Source organism: Cuculus canorus, chromosome 4 (genome assembly GCF_017976375.1).
Source record: "Cuculus canorus isolate bCucCan1 chromosome 4, bCucCan1.pri, whole genome shotgun sequence".
NCBI classification, from domain to species: Eukaryota; Metazoa; Chordata; class Aves; order Cuculiformes; family Cuculidae; genus Cuculus; species Cuculus canorus.
Genome location: NC_071404.1, coordinates 67,807,065 through 67,822,561, shown reverse-complemented (window position 1 = coordinate 67,822,561; position 15,497 = coordinate 67,807,065). Strand labels below are relative to the sequence as shown.

At 40.3% G+C, this 15,497-nt stretch overlaps 1 protein-coding gene across 1 annotated transcript in view; it reads right to left on the bottom strand.

The window, feature by feature from the left end:
• Positions 1–3,094: 3,094 nt before the first annotated feature.
• The window catches only part of SLC7A11 (solute carrier family 7 member 11), a 64,970-nt gene continuing 52,567 nt past the window's right edge, over positions 3,095–15,497 (bottom strand). Inside the window, exons 10-12 of the mRNA XM_009569028.2 lie at positions 14,595–14,744; positions 12,783–12,960; positions 3,095–6,252 (exon numbers count right to left, since the gene is read on the bottom strand). Coding sequence (XP_009567323.1) covers positions 6,185–6,252; positions 12,783–12,960; positions 14,595–14,744 — 396 coding nt within the window. The 3' untranslated portion in view covers positions 3,095–6,184. The remainder of the gene's footprint in view (positions 6,253–12,782; positions 12,961–14,594; positions 14,745–15,497) is intronic.

Sequence of the window (15,497 nt, the reverse complement as noted above, 5' to 3'; positions counted from 1 at the left end):
AAACCCACGACTCCAGCTCCCCTTGAACAGAACAAGTTCTGGGCTCAGCAAGGCGTCTGTCTGCAGCTACCATCACTTGTTAACATCCAATGCACTGACTCAAGGTCAGGAAGGGATGGCATTTCCCTTTCAAAAGAGGTCTAGCTGAATTCCTGGGAGCAGAAAAAGGCCTGCAGAAAAGCTTAGCAGTAGGAAAGTTTTGTAGCTTTGTGTTGTGAGAAAAGAATGAGCCACAGAAGCATCAAACTGATTTTAGGCACAGTGCTTTTATAACCATGTTGGATCATCGTCAAGATGATTTTTAGAAAAATATCAAAGCTTTGGTTTAGATCACAACACTGTAGACATTCCTGGTTCAGGGAATGTAAAAAGAATCCAAATTCCCTCTTGATAAAGTGAAGCCTTTGTTAAAAAAGGTGTTTTATCCATTTGGGTCTTCACACTTCAAGGAAAACATTATTTCAAAAGTTCCTTTGAAAAAAAGGAAACAAGGAAAGAAATGTAAACAGAATTGGTATGTCAATTGTAGACATGCTCCCCAGCAGTTCCTTGGCAAAAGGACAATAACAGAAATCAAATTAAACACAGACTAGCACACAAGGAAAACATATAAGCTTCTGACGGCAAGCAAGAAATTCAGTATCAGTTGGCCAAGTCTCAACGATTCACCGGTATGTGTTTAAGTTAAGGAGAGTTTCCCGAGTTACTGCAGACTCATCACCAGAGAGAACTGGATAAAAGAGTTACAGGGGAGATGTTCGAAGGGAAAAAAAAACCCACAACTTTCATATTCATCAGACAAGAGTTCCTGTTTGGGTAGAGGGATATCTCAACCCTGCTATCTCCCTCTGGCAACACCAGCCTTCCCTGGGGACTGATGCTGCAGGAGTAAGAGCCTGGCTGAGGGGCAGTCCACTGCACCTTAGGCGTGATACGAGCTGGCATGGGCACGAGTATACTTTCTTAGGATGGTTATCCTCACTACTGCTGTGAGGCTTGAACAAAACACCTTTACAGCTCGTATATAGAGTGTGACTAAGTTTAAGAGAGTAAACCAGATCAAATGCCCAAAGGTGCAGTGATGTTCCTGAACTGACCTTTATTGCTGAGCTTACCTGCACCAGGAGCCACACGGACACTGCAGTCAGTGCAGAAAAGATGCCGGTCTTAGGAAGTAGCCCTATGTCCAAACAGAGGTTACATTGTCCTGCATGTCCTCCTGACCACTTCTTGAATTCAAAATGCCAGATATTCTCATCTTTCCCAGACATAAATACACTTTTTGCACTGGAATTCAGCGTGATCCCTGCTACAGACTTGGCTCCATGAGCCATTTGTACTCTGTTGGTCATTAAACAAAATGTTTGATACGTTATCTTGGAAAAAACACATCTACTTCCTCCTGAAGAAAGATCAACATCCATTTTTCTAAGACCTACGTCAATTAAAATCTTTCTGGATCCTGATATACGTCTAATGCTTGAACCAAACATTCTGGTACTGAACATATGGGAACCTGTTTTCATCTTGTTGCACTGACACAGTTAGCAATATATAGAGATAGCATATTTTTTTCTTTAGAATAATGTTTAAAAATATTCTTAAATTGAAGGCTGATTTTCCTCTGAAAATCAAGAAGCAGGAGTACTTTCGAAATGAGCAAGTGAGAGTAAAAATAAGCAACAGTTTCTATATAAAGTGAAAGCACATCCAAAAATTTAAAAATGCGGCAGAAAAGTTATGAGTGTTGCCTTATTTTGAACAGTTTTTCCAAAGATACTTAGAAGTTTTATTCTAAAAATTTAATTTGAACACAGGTTATGGAAAAATGTACAAACACATACATACATTACTAGGCAATATTATTTAGCTACTGAAGCCACTGCTCTGAGCTACCTACCTTTCTCTACTGCACAGAGCCAGCTCCTAAAACACCATGATTGATGGCGCAGTATTTTAAGGCAAATCAATGCAGGTTAACTTAAAACACTACATGGCAAACTGCTGGAGCCTGGGAGCTGATTGACAAGGCAAGGAGCTGGGGACAGGCATCACACTAAAGCATCTTTGCTCCTCAGCCACAGCCAGAGCCAGCAGTGTTCCTGGGAAGGTGCTGCCCATCAGTGGTGTGTTGGCACCACTTCTTTGCAAACCCCACACCATCGCGACAAAAAGCTCCCCTAAAACTTTGCAGCTGCGAGTCATATCAAAGATCTCAGTGTATTTTGTCTTGTACCAAAAATGTCTATGTACAACACCGCAAAAAGGGCATAATGCTTATGGAAAGCTCTAAAGAGTGGATCTACACTTCATACATAATTCAGATTTTATCAGACCACAGGCACCTCGTTTAAAAAATTAGATTCTCCCTCACATACTTTCATTCCTGTGTATAAAGGGGATTATGAGGTGTGGAAGAAATGCATCATGAAAGCCCTAGGTCCAGATAAGGAATATATTGCTGCCGTAGAGAAGGAAGAGGGAACCCTCTGGTTCCCATCAGATAGGCCCTCCAAAGCCAAGGCAGTCTCCTGGGCTGGGAAAGGATCGCAGGGATGGTTCCGCAGCACATAGTACCAGAGAAAATATCAGCCATGCTGTGCCCATGCAGAGCTGAAAGCGAGCTTCAAAAATCAAAATGTGCACTGCTGATGAAACTGTGCCTTAGGCCACATACTAGTCCGGATCAGGAGGCACAGAGATAGGTCAGCATCTTCAGAAGCTTCAGATGCTGAACTGTTTCTGTAAGAGTTGTTGTACTAAACCTTGTCAGTATTTGCTACCCACATAAAAGGTTCATGTCTCTTTGCCTTTGGTGATACTTCTGCCTATAGCCCAGAAGAGCAACAAATTCAAATAAGAAAAAATGGCAGCACGTATCTAAACAAGAAGAAAGAAATGTTTCTATGGGGTCCAGTTGACAAAAACATGCAAAAGGTAATAAAAAAAAAGAAAGAAAAAAAATTAAGGATCAGTAAAGTTTCTCCACAGAAGTAGTCTCATATGTCTGATCGCCTCAGACCCTACTAAGAAAAGAACTAGAAAGGAATTAGAAAAGTGAGAAAACTCATGGATTCAGATAAAGACAGTTTAATGGGTAAAAAAAAAGTTACACACACAAGCAAAGCAAAGCAAGGAATTCATTCACTGCTTCCCATTATCAGGCAAGTGGTCAGCCACCTCCAGGAAAACAGAACTCCATCACGTCTGTTAACTTGGGAAGGTAAATATTGTATCTCTAGATGTCCCCCTCTTCCTTCATTCTTCGCCCAAATTTATATGCTGAGCATGGCATGATATGGTCTGGGATATCCCTTTGGTCAGTTGGGGTCAGCTGTCCTGGCTGTGTCTCCGCTCGGTTTCTTGTGCACCCCCAGTCTACTCACTGGTGTGGTGGAATGAGAAACAGAAAATCCTTGATGCTGTGGAAGCACTTGCAAGCAGTAACGAAGCATCTCTGTGTTACCAACACACTTTTCAGCACAGATCCAAAACATAGACTCATACTAGCCACTGTGAAGAAAATTAACTCTATCCCAGTCAAAATCAGCACAATCCTTTATTCTAGAAGAATTTTCTTTGTGATTCTGAAGACAATATTTTTTTTAAAAAGTCTTAAAGGATTACTGAATTACTTAAAAAAAATATATAAACTGTTTTTCCTCCATTTATGAGGGTATGCTTCAATTCCAAGTGTAATAAAAAAGTCTTAATATTGACTTTTATGACACAGTGGAAACCCAGTTACAATATTTTGTACTGTGATTGCATGTGCTAAAGAAACTAAACCTGAAATTAGAATCTCTGTGCATTTTTTTTTAAGTAGATGTTTATTTTGCAAGTAGTTTTTTTCTTCCTAAAATATACAACTTCACAATCTACGAGTTCTAGGAGTTCCCTTGCAACAAATTACCTCCTTTGATGAAATGTAATTAGTAAAATGTGGTCACTGAATCAGGCTTCAGAAACGTTTCTAAACTTTAAAGTCCACAACAGGAAAATAAAGTGACATCCAGTTATATTTACAGAACTCATTTATTTCTACAGCTTAACACTGCCTCTATTTAAACTTTCAAGTAATGTGGCACAATAGAAGGGAATACATAGAATGAAACAGTTGGTACAGAAAACCTGGCATCCGTACTTTCAACGTGCAGGAAGTTTTGCTTTGGACTACATCCGATAGAATCCCACAGACTCAGCATCCATTAGTGGAGGAGTCCGTTAGGTGTGCTCCTGGAGGTCACAAGGCAGTTTATTTTTGTCAGAGAGAAATGCAGTTTGTGCACACTGAAAATGCTCCACAATGACACAGATCAAACCCTGGTGAACTGAGATAGCAGGAAATGGCCTCAAAAGCAGAACTCTGAGCCAAATGTAAATACTAAACACATGCGCTGTTGACATAAAAATCTCTCAAAACATTTGCCTAAGAAAGTTTCAAATAACACTTTGTTACAGTAAACAGAAAGCATTTAAAGAAATAATTGTTTGCAAAATGTTTTCTGTCTTAAATTACTGTTTTTCCACATAATCAGTTACTCCCATTTCCCTACTTCTATAAAGTTCCACCACAGAAACACAAGAAAGAAAAATACGTAATAATTTTAAGACATTTTACTGTACATCCTTAAAATGGTAGATGTTCTCAATATATACAACTCATATACAATACACAGTCTCCCTTTACTGTAGTGATCTGGCTACTAGTTGTGCTTTTCTCCTAAGTTAGGAAGTTTAATATTGCTTAGTTCCATAAAAGTTTTCATGAAACTTGTAACTTGCTGATAGCAAACAGCTCAAAAAGTAGTGCATTCAGTATTTAAGCATTATATTCTTAATAGAGTGATAACAAAACCTAATCTTAAGGTTGAGTAGTCTTCAATTAACGATATAAAACTGAATTTCTAAGCATTAAAAGATTTTTCTACAACTCTTCTTAAAAAAGGAAAATTTCAGCTCACATTTGAGCCAAATCTCAGCTCAAACATCATTCTGAAGATGAATTTAATTTGATTTTATCAGCTTTGATGGCCTTTCTTGGGTTCTGTCAAGATAAAACCAGGAGGAAGACATTGGCTACGCACCTGTTCCTTGGTGTTTCAAAGCCCAGTTAAGTTAATTGGAGTGTGTTTGAATGAAAAGCCCACAGATCAGGTGCGTATCCTACTCAAATCAGCAAATCTATTGTAGCTCACCTTATATCTCATTCATAAGAAGGTGTTGCCATTATTGCCACGTCTACACAGTATTCCCACCAGTGACTATTATCTATTTCTGCCCACCAACAGTAATATAAAACTTTAAAATCAAGTCTGCCTGACTGATAACTGTGGGTCCAAATGCTTCCAGATAGAAAATGTTCGTACAGCAACAGAGGTTGCATTCAAATGTTTTGATTCATTTGAAGGTGATGACTCAGTTGCTGTATTTCCCACATATATGTACACAAAGAAACATTGGTAAAAATAGTTATAATTTCCAGACTGGTAGAAACTTTAACATGTATGAAATTATTTTCTCTAGGATAAAATCTTACTGTCCCGCTGGAAGAAATATTAATTCGTGGAAGATGTCCCTAACAGCTACAATATAACTCAGGAACAAAGAAATCTTGAACTTGCCACCACAAAGCTGTGGAAATCACTATGCTTCTGCATTGGTCTGCTGGTTCTCCCAGCAAGCTGAAAGAAGTCAAAATCAGGCTGCCAAATGGAGTGTCAGGAAGAATGTTTGGAAGTGAAACTCAGCAGCTTCCCCTCACCCTTTCTCTGATGAGATTTGTGTTCTTCAGGGACAGCAAGCAGTCGTAACATAGAGTCGTAACAGTACACCTGATCATTATAATACTTACACATCGCTCAAACCCATTTTCAGTGACTATGCAACAAAAATCCTAGCTAGATGAACCTATGGTCTGTTAAAATATGACACTGTAATGAAAGAATTAGTGAAGAGATGATTTCTATCACAGCAGAAGTTCTTGCTTTCTACAGATAAAACAACCCCACTAACAAAAATTTTTCAACATCGTAAAACACAGTTCTGGTAACTGACTTGCTCAGTATCCATCTCAGCTGTGACTTGTTCCTCCATTTTTCAGAATATTCGGTAGAGAAAGAAATCTCCCGAACCTCTTCCTCAGGTTGATATGAAACACCAAGCCAAAAGCTGTACACAAAGTTCAGGATTTCTGGTCTTCCTCCGAGGGGACAACTTCCAAGAGGATTTGCAATGTTACAGTTATCCTGTCTGCAAAGATAAAAGCATACACATGGGAAATTTTGGTTGGGGTGGAGAAGGCAAGCAGTCAGGAAAATGATCTTATGTGTTGTACAGCCTACTTGCAAATACAGTTCACAGCAGTCATATATACCTGGTGTATATGCCATTAAATGTCTGATTCAATTTTATTTTCTTTTAAACAACGTGTTCTTTGCCTCCAATTCAAGGCAATGCATATACAACAATAATGGGAGGGTAAGGAGGTATAAGCATGCATTTAAAGGCTCTCTTAGTGCATGAGTACTCTGTTCAACTGCCTAGTTTTAAAAAAGTTGCAATGTTGAAATAAAAATCTGAAAGAGTTCAAACAAGTTAATAGTTAAAAAAGAACGTAAACAGTGATTGCAAAGCTTCTAAGAATGTCACACATCCAAAGCAACTTCATGCTGTCTTCACACTTTGTCACTCTGGATGTTTATTTCCTTCTGGTAGTTTTGGCAGGTGTTTTTTTTAGGGTATTGACTCATAAAAAGCACAGTTAATTACATATAAAATAGTAAAAGAGCATTCTCTTACCAATCCTTTCGCTTGTCATTTTTCAGTAGTTCATTTTAAACAAGTACAAGTTGTTGTAAGAGAAAGTTCTGATTTACCTTTTCTAATTTGACATGTCAGTATTTACACCAGTGTAAAGCAAAGAGGGTAAAAGAGTGCAACTCACAGAACAGATGAACCGAAACTACTTTCCTGCACTGCTGCCTAAGGCAGACTGTACCATCTTTTGCTGTTCTCTCTGGAGGTCACCATCTCAGTGCAAGGCCAGGTTGCCCTTAGAGTATAAACTGATGAGGTCAGAGAGACTGAGAGTCAACAGGGACTGTGTTTTCTGCTCATCTCCCTCCTCTACCCACAGTGGGGACTTCAGAACTGGGCTGAGCATGGCCAGGGTGAAGGGCAAGAGGAAAGCCAGCAGTGGGAAGCCAGCAGGGCTTCGCCCCTGCCATTCCAACCATTCCAGGTTTGAATCTGAGCAAGGAAGAAGAAAAACAGACTTTCTGTCAAGCTGAGCTGCAGTGTAACAGCTCTTGGAAAAGGGCATGGCAGCAGAGGGAAAGCCCAAACATCCCTAGAACTGGCTGTGATTTTAATATCCTGTCTGACAAACCAGACAGAACAACCTGCAGCAAGACCTTGCCCTCGCCGTGGCAGCAGGTGGCTGCCACTTCATTTCCATGTGGTAGTTTTGCTCTGTGCTGAGATGAAGCCACGTAGGAGCAATCAGACACTTTTCAGGGGGGCTGGGCACTTGCTTGGTTTTTATGGTTGCAATATATTCAGGATAAAACAGTGTAAGGAGTATTTTCCCCCCAAAAATGGACATGGATCTGTTAAAGCAAGTCCATAGGAGGGCCACAAAGATGATCACATGGCTGGAGCCCCTCCTCTATGAGGACAGGCTGAGACAGCCAGGCTTGTTCAGCCTGGAGAAGAGAAGGCTCTGGGGAGACCCTATAGCAGCCTTCTAGTGCTTAAAGGAGGCTACAGGAAAGTTGGGGAGGGACCCTTTATCAGAGAATGCAGTGGCAGGATGGGGGGTAATGGTTTTAAGCTGGAAGAGAGTAGATTTAGATTAGGTATTAGGAGGAACTTTTTTCATGTGACAGTGGTGAGACACTGGCACAGGTTGCCCAGAGAAGTTGTGGATCTCCATCCCTGGAGGTGTTCAGGCCAGGCTGCATGGGGCTTTGAGCAGCCTGATCCAGTGGGAGGTGTCCGTGCTCACGGCAGGGGGGTTGGAACTGGATGATCTTTAAGGTCCCTTCCAATCCAAACCATTCTATGATTCTGTGACTCTGTCTCCAGTCACAGCTCCACACTGTCTGCTTTGAGCAGTACTTGGAGTTACAGGACTAGCTTCGCGTTTGTAACAAGGCAACATATCATGATGGTAAAGATTACTCCCCACACACCTTAAGCCCTAATTTTCCCTTTCCAGAGAATTCACTGCAAATAGGTAACAGGAGACAATCTTTATAAAAACAAACAAACAAACAAACAAACCAGACCTGGTTTATAAAGGCAGCACATAAAGCTTGAGTCAGAAATAAAAAAGCAGTGTTTACTGCATATGTATAAGACAACACGAAATCTGCAAGAGCAAAACGCTGAGATTATTTCCTGCAGATCGCAACATCATAAGCTGGACAAAGGGAAGCAGACTGAGCATATAACACTATGTCCTGAGTTAGCAAGTGTCATCCACTGTTGTTTGTAAATAACCCTGAAAGAGACATTTTGTTGTATAAGCAGCTCTCTTTTACAGCGTTGGCTCACCGTATGAAAAAGGCAAGATCCAATTTTTAAGCTCCTTGCAATTCAATCCACTGTAAAGGAAAAGGTTTTTTAAATAGGAGTCTAAGGTTGGGTTTTCAACTGTGGAAGCCCAACTGGAAGCGTTCGGCGGTTGGTGTCACATGCTTTCACACACTGATCTGCTTTGTGGGATTTGCTAGACTTGACTTTTTTTCATTTTCACATTAGTTTTACAAAAAAATAAGAAAGCAGAGGTCAAATGAAGCCTGTACTAGCTGAAAATTATTTGTCCCAGCACATCTGGTGCTACAGAAAAATTTCTTTTCAAGAGGAGAGGAAAAAAATGTTATTCTCACTGCAAAATGCCACCCAGCTCCTATTAACCCCACAAACTGTGAACTCACCTTTTGTTCAACACAGCAATTTGGTAAGGAGAGCACACAGTATAAACGCCATTAAGGACTGTCAAAATATACAGAACAAGGACATTCAGCCTGGGAGAGGATTTCCTGGGTAATTCATTCCAGGGGTTTGCTCCCGTAACGAGCCTGAAACCCCTTTCAAATATCTACTCATCTTCAGGCGGGTGTTTTACCCCACTATTCATTCCGGCTGTTCAATATCCCTCTCTTCTTATCTTTACAAAACCTATTCTGAATATCCAGACCAGTCTTATATGGGGTTGGTCTGTACCCATGCAGTTATGCATCGGTGCTGTTCTCTACTCCAATAGCACAAGTTCCCTGTAGGGTTTCTGAGCAACAGCCGTCTCTTATCTCCAAAGCACGTCTGAGGAGCTGAAAAAGTCAAGTTCTCTGACAAGGCCACTTCACAACTGGATAAACAGAACCCCACACCACTCCATTCATGCGCTGAGCTGCGCAGATGAACAAAGCTGGGAACAGCTTTGTTAGCACCGTGCTATGTTCACACCAACAAGCTTTGAGTCTGCCTGTGTTACTGCATGAAATGCTTTGTTGAAGCCGAAGTAGACTGGATCTATCACATCCTCCTTTATCTAGAGAAATCAATTATCTTCTCAGAGAAAGTTGCCCAGTTTATTTGACATAAATCTACCTCTGAAATGACAATAACAGTTTTTCATGACGTCCATTAACCTCGTGTCTGGAATTACTCTTTCGTGCTAATGTACACCTAATGCATATTGTTTCAAGGTTAGAATATCAAGCTTGCAACTGCCCAAATGACTTTTCTTCTCTATATCTCACAGAGGTACCTTAAGTGACTTTATCCTCATTCAATGCCTTTGAAAAACCTTTTCAGGCTACACAATAGAGCCTCCCTTATCACTCACAAAATAATGCCAGTTTAATGACCCCACACAGAAGGTTTATTGCTTCTTCTGAGAAAAAAAAAAAAAAGTACTCTTTTTATTTGATGAATAAATCTCTGTTCTGCTCCACCCCAAAACTGTCAGCATCATTTTTCTGCCATTACTGTTATTATTTGGGGAATAATAATTACAAAGCAAACAAGCTGTTTCACCCACTGTCTGGCATCTGCTTCTTTCCCTTCTGAGCCAGTACACTGTGTCCATCTACAGGTACTACACAGGCGCTCGGGCTTCTTTCTAGGAGGAGAATTTTGTGCTATCTGAAAAGCTAGAAGATTCACCTTCATTTTCACAGTTGGCAGGAAAAGCTTCACATCTAGCCAGTCTACCTTAAAGAAAATATTTTGTCTCTCACCCCAGTAATGTGGTTCAACACTGGCATCCTGTGGCCAGAGATTCAAGTAACCGTATTCCAAAACCTCTGAGACTTCACAGAAAATGCTGAAAATCTCCTGTGTTTGATAAGGGAAAATTTCCTTGTCCCTAAGTGTCAAGGCTGAGAAATTATAAACAGAAGAAAAAAAAACCCAACTATTTAATAGTATGTCCTCTTGCATACAACTCTTCTCATTTGCACTGGAGCTGTCTACCCATTCCCAGGACATTGCAAGTAATTTATAACTTTATTTATATAAACATAATAAGATCAGAGTACACTAGCCTTAAACTAACATCTTTTGCTGTAAATATTTTATGCCCTATTATCTATGGATTTCCCAGCATGAACTGAGAGGGAAATTCACAGATCCTACAGCAGATAGGATATAAGTATATATCCTATATTTATATAGGGAAAACATATATAAAAGGTTATAGTATAATAAAATAAATATAGAAAACTGTATTGGGTTTGCATGGCAAGGTTTTGGTAGCAGAATGGCTACAGGGGTGGCTCTTGTGAGAAGTTGCTAGAAGTTTCCCCCCTTTCCAACACAGCCGATTCCAGCTGTCTCCAAGACAGACTCACTGCTGGCCAAGGCCAAGCCCAGCAACAACACAGTATAGACTGTGAGAACATATTTAAGAAGGGAAAAAAAAACATTCAAATTTTGCAGCCAAGGAGAGGAGTGTGAACATGTAAGAGAAACAACTCTGCAGACACCAAGGTCAGTGAAGAATGAGGGAGAGGAAGCACTCCAGATGCTGGAGCAAAGATTCCCCTGCAGCACATGGAGGTCCACAGTGGAGCAGATATCCACCTGCAGTCTATGGAGGAACTCCCACCAGACAGGTGGATGCCCATAGAAGGCTCTGATCTCATGGGAAGCCTGTGCTGAAGCAGGATCCAGGCAGGACTTGTGGCCCTGTGGAGGACTCCCACTGGAGCAGTCAGTTCCTGAAGGACTGCACACCATGGAAGGAACCCACGCTGAGTAGTTTGTGAAGAACTGCTGCCCATGGGAAGGACTCACATTGGAGAAGTGACTGTCTCCTGTGGGAAGGACACCACACTGGAGCCAGGGAAGAGTGTAGGGAGTTCTCCCTCTCAGGAGGAAGGAATGGCAGAGACTACGTGTGATGAACTGAGTGCAAGTCCCATTCCCATCCCCTTGCACTACTCGCAGGGAGGAGATAGGGAATTCAGGACTGAAGTTGAGCCCAGAAAGAAAGGAATCGTGGCGGGAATGGGGTTTAAGATATGGGGCTTATTTCTCATTAAAGTACTTGATTGTTAATAAATTAAAATAATTTCGACAAGTCAAGTCTGTTTTGCCCTTGACAGCAAATAGTGAATGATCTCTCCCTGGCCTTATCTCAACCCGCAAGCCTTTCCTTACATTTTCTTGTTCTTGTCCAGTTGTGGAGAGGGAGTGATAAGAGGCTTGGCCTGGCATCCAGCTAGGGTCAACCCGCCAAAAACCCCATTCTGTTATTATGAGCAGCTCATTTTACATCATCCCTTCAGGCTGAAGCATGGAAGACAATATGCATTTTTGATTCATCACCTATATCAATAAACTATTTTTGGTTGAAAACTTTCATGTGTTTAGTTTTTCTTTTGCAGGAGAAGATTTTTTTTTCAGTTTTGTTTAATAAATTATCCATAATTCCTCAAATATTTTGCTTATATTCTTGTTTCATGTTTCAAAAACTACCTTCCTTTTGGAAACCTATCATGCTCATTAATGAAAAAGAGAAGAATGGGGTGATGTAATAAAACGATACTAACTTCTTTCTAACTGAAATTCCCCAAATAACCCTTCTCCAAAATATCAGACTTCCAGAAATGCTTTTGAAAATTTTAAGAAATGGTATAAAAAACTATTCTCAGTGTATTTCATATGTGAAATACTACAGCCAAGCCGCTCAGAAGTCATTTTTTTATGAAACACAGAAACAACTTCCACAGAGGTGTGTCAGGCACAGTATATTTTGCTATCCTTTTCTCAGGAGCCACTACTAAGGACAGTATCCCCATACCAATCCTGACAGAGTGTGACCCATTCCAGATGTGTGGTCTTAGCAGGGAGCACGGAGCCCATCCTATCATCACAGCTATGATGTCTGAGTTCCAAAACCAGGTCTTGTAGGAGTGAAATACTTTCTCTCTTAGTGTAAGCCAATGGCCAGGGAAGTGGGAAATGGGTGATTTTAAAGAAATCAGATGTTTGTAGAGAAGAGAGGGGAGACAGGGCAGGGTGAGAGGCATTTAGTCATTTCAAGTCTAACATTAGCTGAAGAAAAGGCTTGCTGTAAATGTATCTTGTTAGTCAACAGACATTGATTGTAACTGGCAGAGCAATGCTATAGCAAGCGTAAGAAAGAAACTTGCATTGTCATCCCCAGCTCAGAACAGCTGAGAGGATCGATTGAAAGTATTTCACAACATGTGGAGCCCTGAGAAATTCCCAGAGTCAGCATGAAGGAGAGGAGTCCCACTGGGACTTACCTACGAGCTTTCTGAACCACTTTGGCTTCTTGTCCCATACAATGAAGAGGTAGTAGGCAGGAACTCCAGTCAGGGTTATTGCAAATCCAATCCCTGTATTCACTGGATCTGAGTAAAGTGACAGTGCAACCATGAAGAGGCAGGTGAAGGAAAACAATGCTGGAATAAACAGAGGTACCTGAAACATAATCACACAAAAAAAAACATTACTTTACATTGACTTTGTTATTGAATGACTATCACATTTAATGTTCCATGAGATGTAAATTGGATAAAACTCAGCAGTAGAGGATAGTTCTGGAGAAATATAGGTATCTAGAACATGCCCACTAAATATCAGTGACTGCAGAAACCAAGCTACGCAGCGTGCTGTGCAATAAGTACCATAGAAGTCTTTTAATTACACGCTAAAACACTACAGCGCTTTACATTCCTTAAAACATAAGGGCTGTTAAGTAAGTTACATTGCAAAAATCCTTTCTCCAGTCATCCGCTAGATAAGTAAGCAGCACTAATTGCAATAAAGATTTCCTCTTTGATAATTGCCTATTAGAAAACCTTTTAAAACACATCCAGAATCTCAAGTCACCTTTTAAAACTATTAAGAATATATGGATTTTTTTTTTCCTAAAAAATCAAAATCTGGTAGGAAGAGAGTAAACTAAACATCAATTTGACTGGTAATAAAGATATTGGGTATGCAACCAATAGCTACTGAAAAAGGACTTTCTGATAGTAGGACTGATAGCATTATCAGTGAAAGTACAAAAAAATAAGAACATCAAGTTAATTTTCTCAGTTTTTAAGAACACCACTACAATCATTCTGTTAGCACCTCTCTCTGAAGGAAGCACCTATAGGCATGGGTTGTGATATGTTCAGTGTAACGGAGAATCAGAGAATTCCTTGGAGATTATTCTCTTCCTTTCATGCCTTGAAGCATTACTGTTCCTCTTTTGTGTACTGTCGAAGCATTTTTTTTTTTTTAATCAAAGCAAAATAGGTTGTGCTGCTGACCTTATTTACAGATATGCCTACAGGAATGCAACAGTGCACGTTCCTAGTTCTTCACAAAACAGGCTTCTTGGTAATACATAAATAAGGATAGATTTCTCCTTGGTTTTTTTCATGACATATGTTATCTTTTTGGTTACACAATGGGCCAATTTACTTTGTTAAGAAGTTACTAAGCAATAAGAGTGTCAGAACCAAGGCCAAAGCAGCTACTCTTCAAAGAGCATTCTCTTTCTGGATTCACAGTAACTGTGTCTGAAAATGCATTGCAAGTCCCAAATACCATAATAATAGCACTACTAACTTATTAACACATCAAATTGACATAGTCTATATTAGATAGACAATGAAGTAAACGTTATTTAATATTTATTAAATAGTCTTTAAATAGAAGACTGGCTGAAAATCAGGTTGGCACGTGTAACCCTAATATTTGCAGTTTGAACCTTATGCAACTACACAAGACTAGAGGTATTTTTGTGCAGCTTATATCACGTTGCCTCAATGTGACAGACAGGCAACACCTTCACTTTGGCACAGCAGTTTCCGTTGGTGCCCCGCAAGCACTGGGGATAGGCAAGAATTGTCTTTCAGAAGGGACTGCCACAAGCGTATCACTCAGGAGCTTGCAGGAAAACACTTGGAGATCCTTCAGTGCAAAAAGCTATTTTCTATTAAATCAGTTTTTCTTGAAAAAGAGGTTAGCTTTCTACATTAGAAAATGGTCCTTTACTGTCTGACTACACAATAGATAGGGGAAAGAAAGATTCATGTAAAACAGTAGAGAGCGGAGGTTACCTTGAAAGGACGAGGCATATCAGGACGTTTATATCTGAGATAAATCAGCCCAGCAACTACTAGTCCAATAAAAAGCCACCTGGCAAAACTGAGGAAATTCAGTAGGCTGTAGAGATCCCCATTGAATAACATTATCATTGTGAGAGGATGCTGTAAAAGAAATTGAGAGCATAAGAGAGATTTAGTGGATTGATGTCTATTATTCTACAGCAGTGATGTCAAATTTTTCCACGGATACAAGAAGCACAGCCTTTCACAGATAAACCTGAGGGTCATGGACTTTTGTTCTGCTTTTCTCATGCCAATCGGGTGTGTGATCAATATCTAGCTGTCCTCCAAGATCTCATTCAATCGATATATATCTGTCATGGGTGGCCACATGTGATCAATACATATATGTCCCTTGTGACCCAGACAAATAGACAGGCACATAGCCCACTGTATCACCAAAATGCTTAAGCATTGTGGGTACCATTCTCACAGGACCTTACAAATACATTAGCCCACTGCAGTTTTAGCTGCTCATCACGGATGGAAATGACAAGAACAGCTAAATTTTAGTCACATACGATCATATGAAAGTGGAGGTTTCTAGGTGTGTAGTGGAAGAATGGTCTTACGGTCCCCCAGGCTGCAACAGGGGAACTCAGCGAAGAGCGCATGGTAAGAGTTAGCTACACAGCATGGGATGCCAGCTGGGGACACTGGGTTACCACCAGCTTGTAGTTGCAGTACGATTTTTAGGCTTCCATGGTGTAAACTTATTGCACATAGGAAATGAAAACATTTCTAAGCAGGGAGAAGCATTTAGCTGTCACTCAGGAAGCTACTGAACAGCTAGAAGGAGAAGAGGTACTAGAATAAATACGTTTCCTCATTAAAAAGCTGTTCTGAGATACAAGG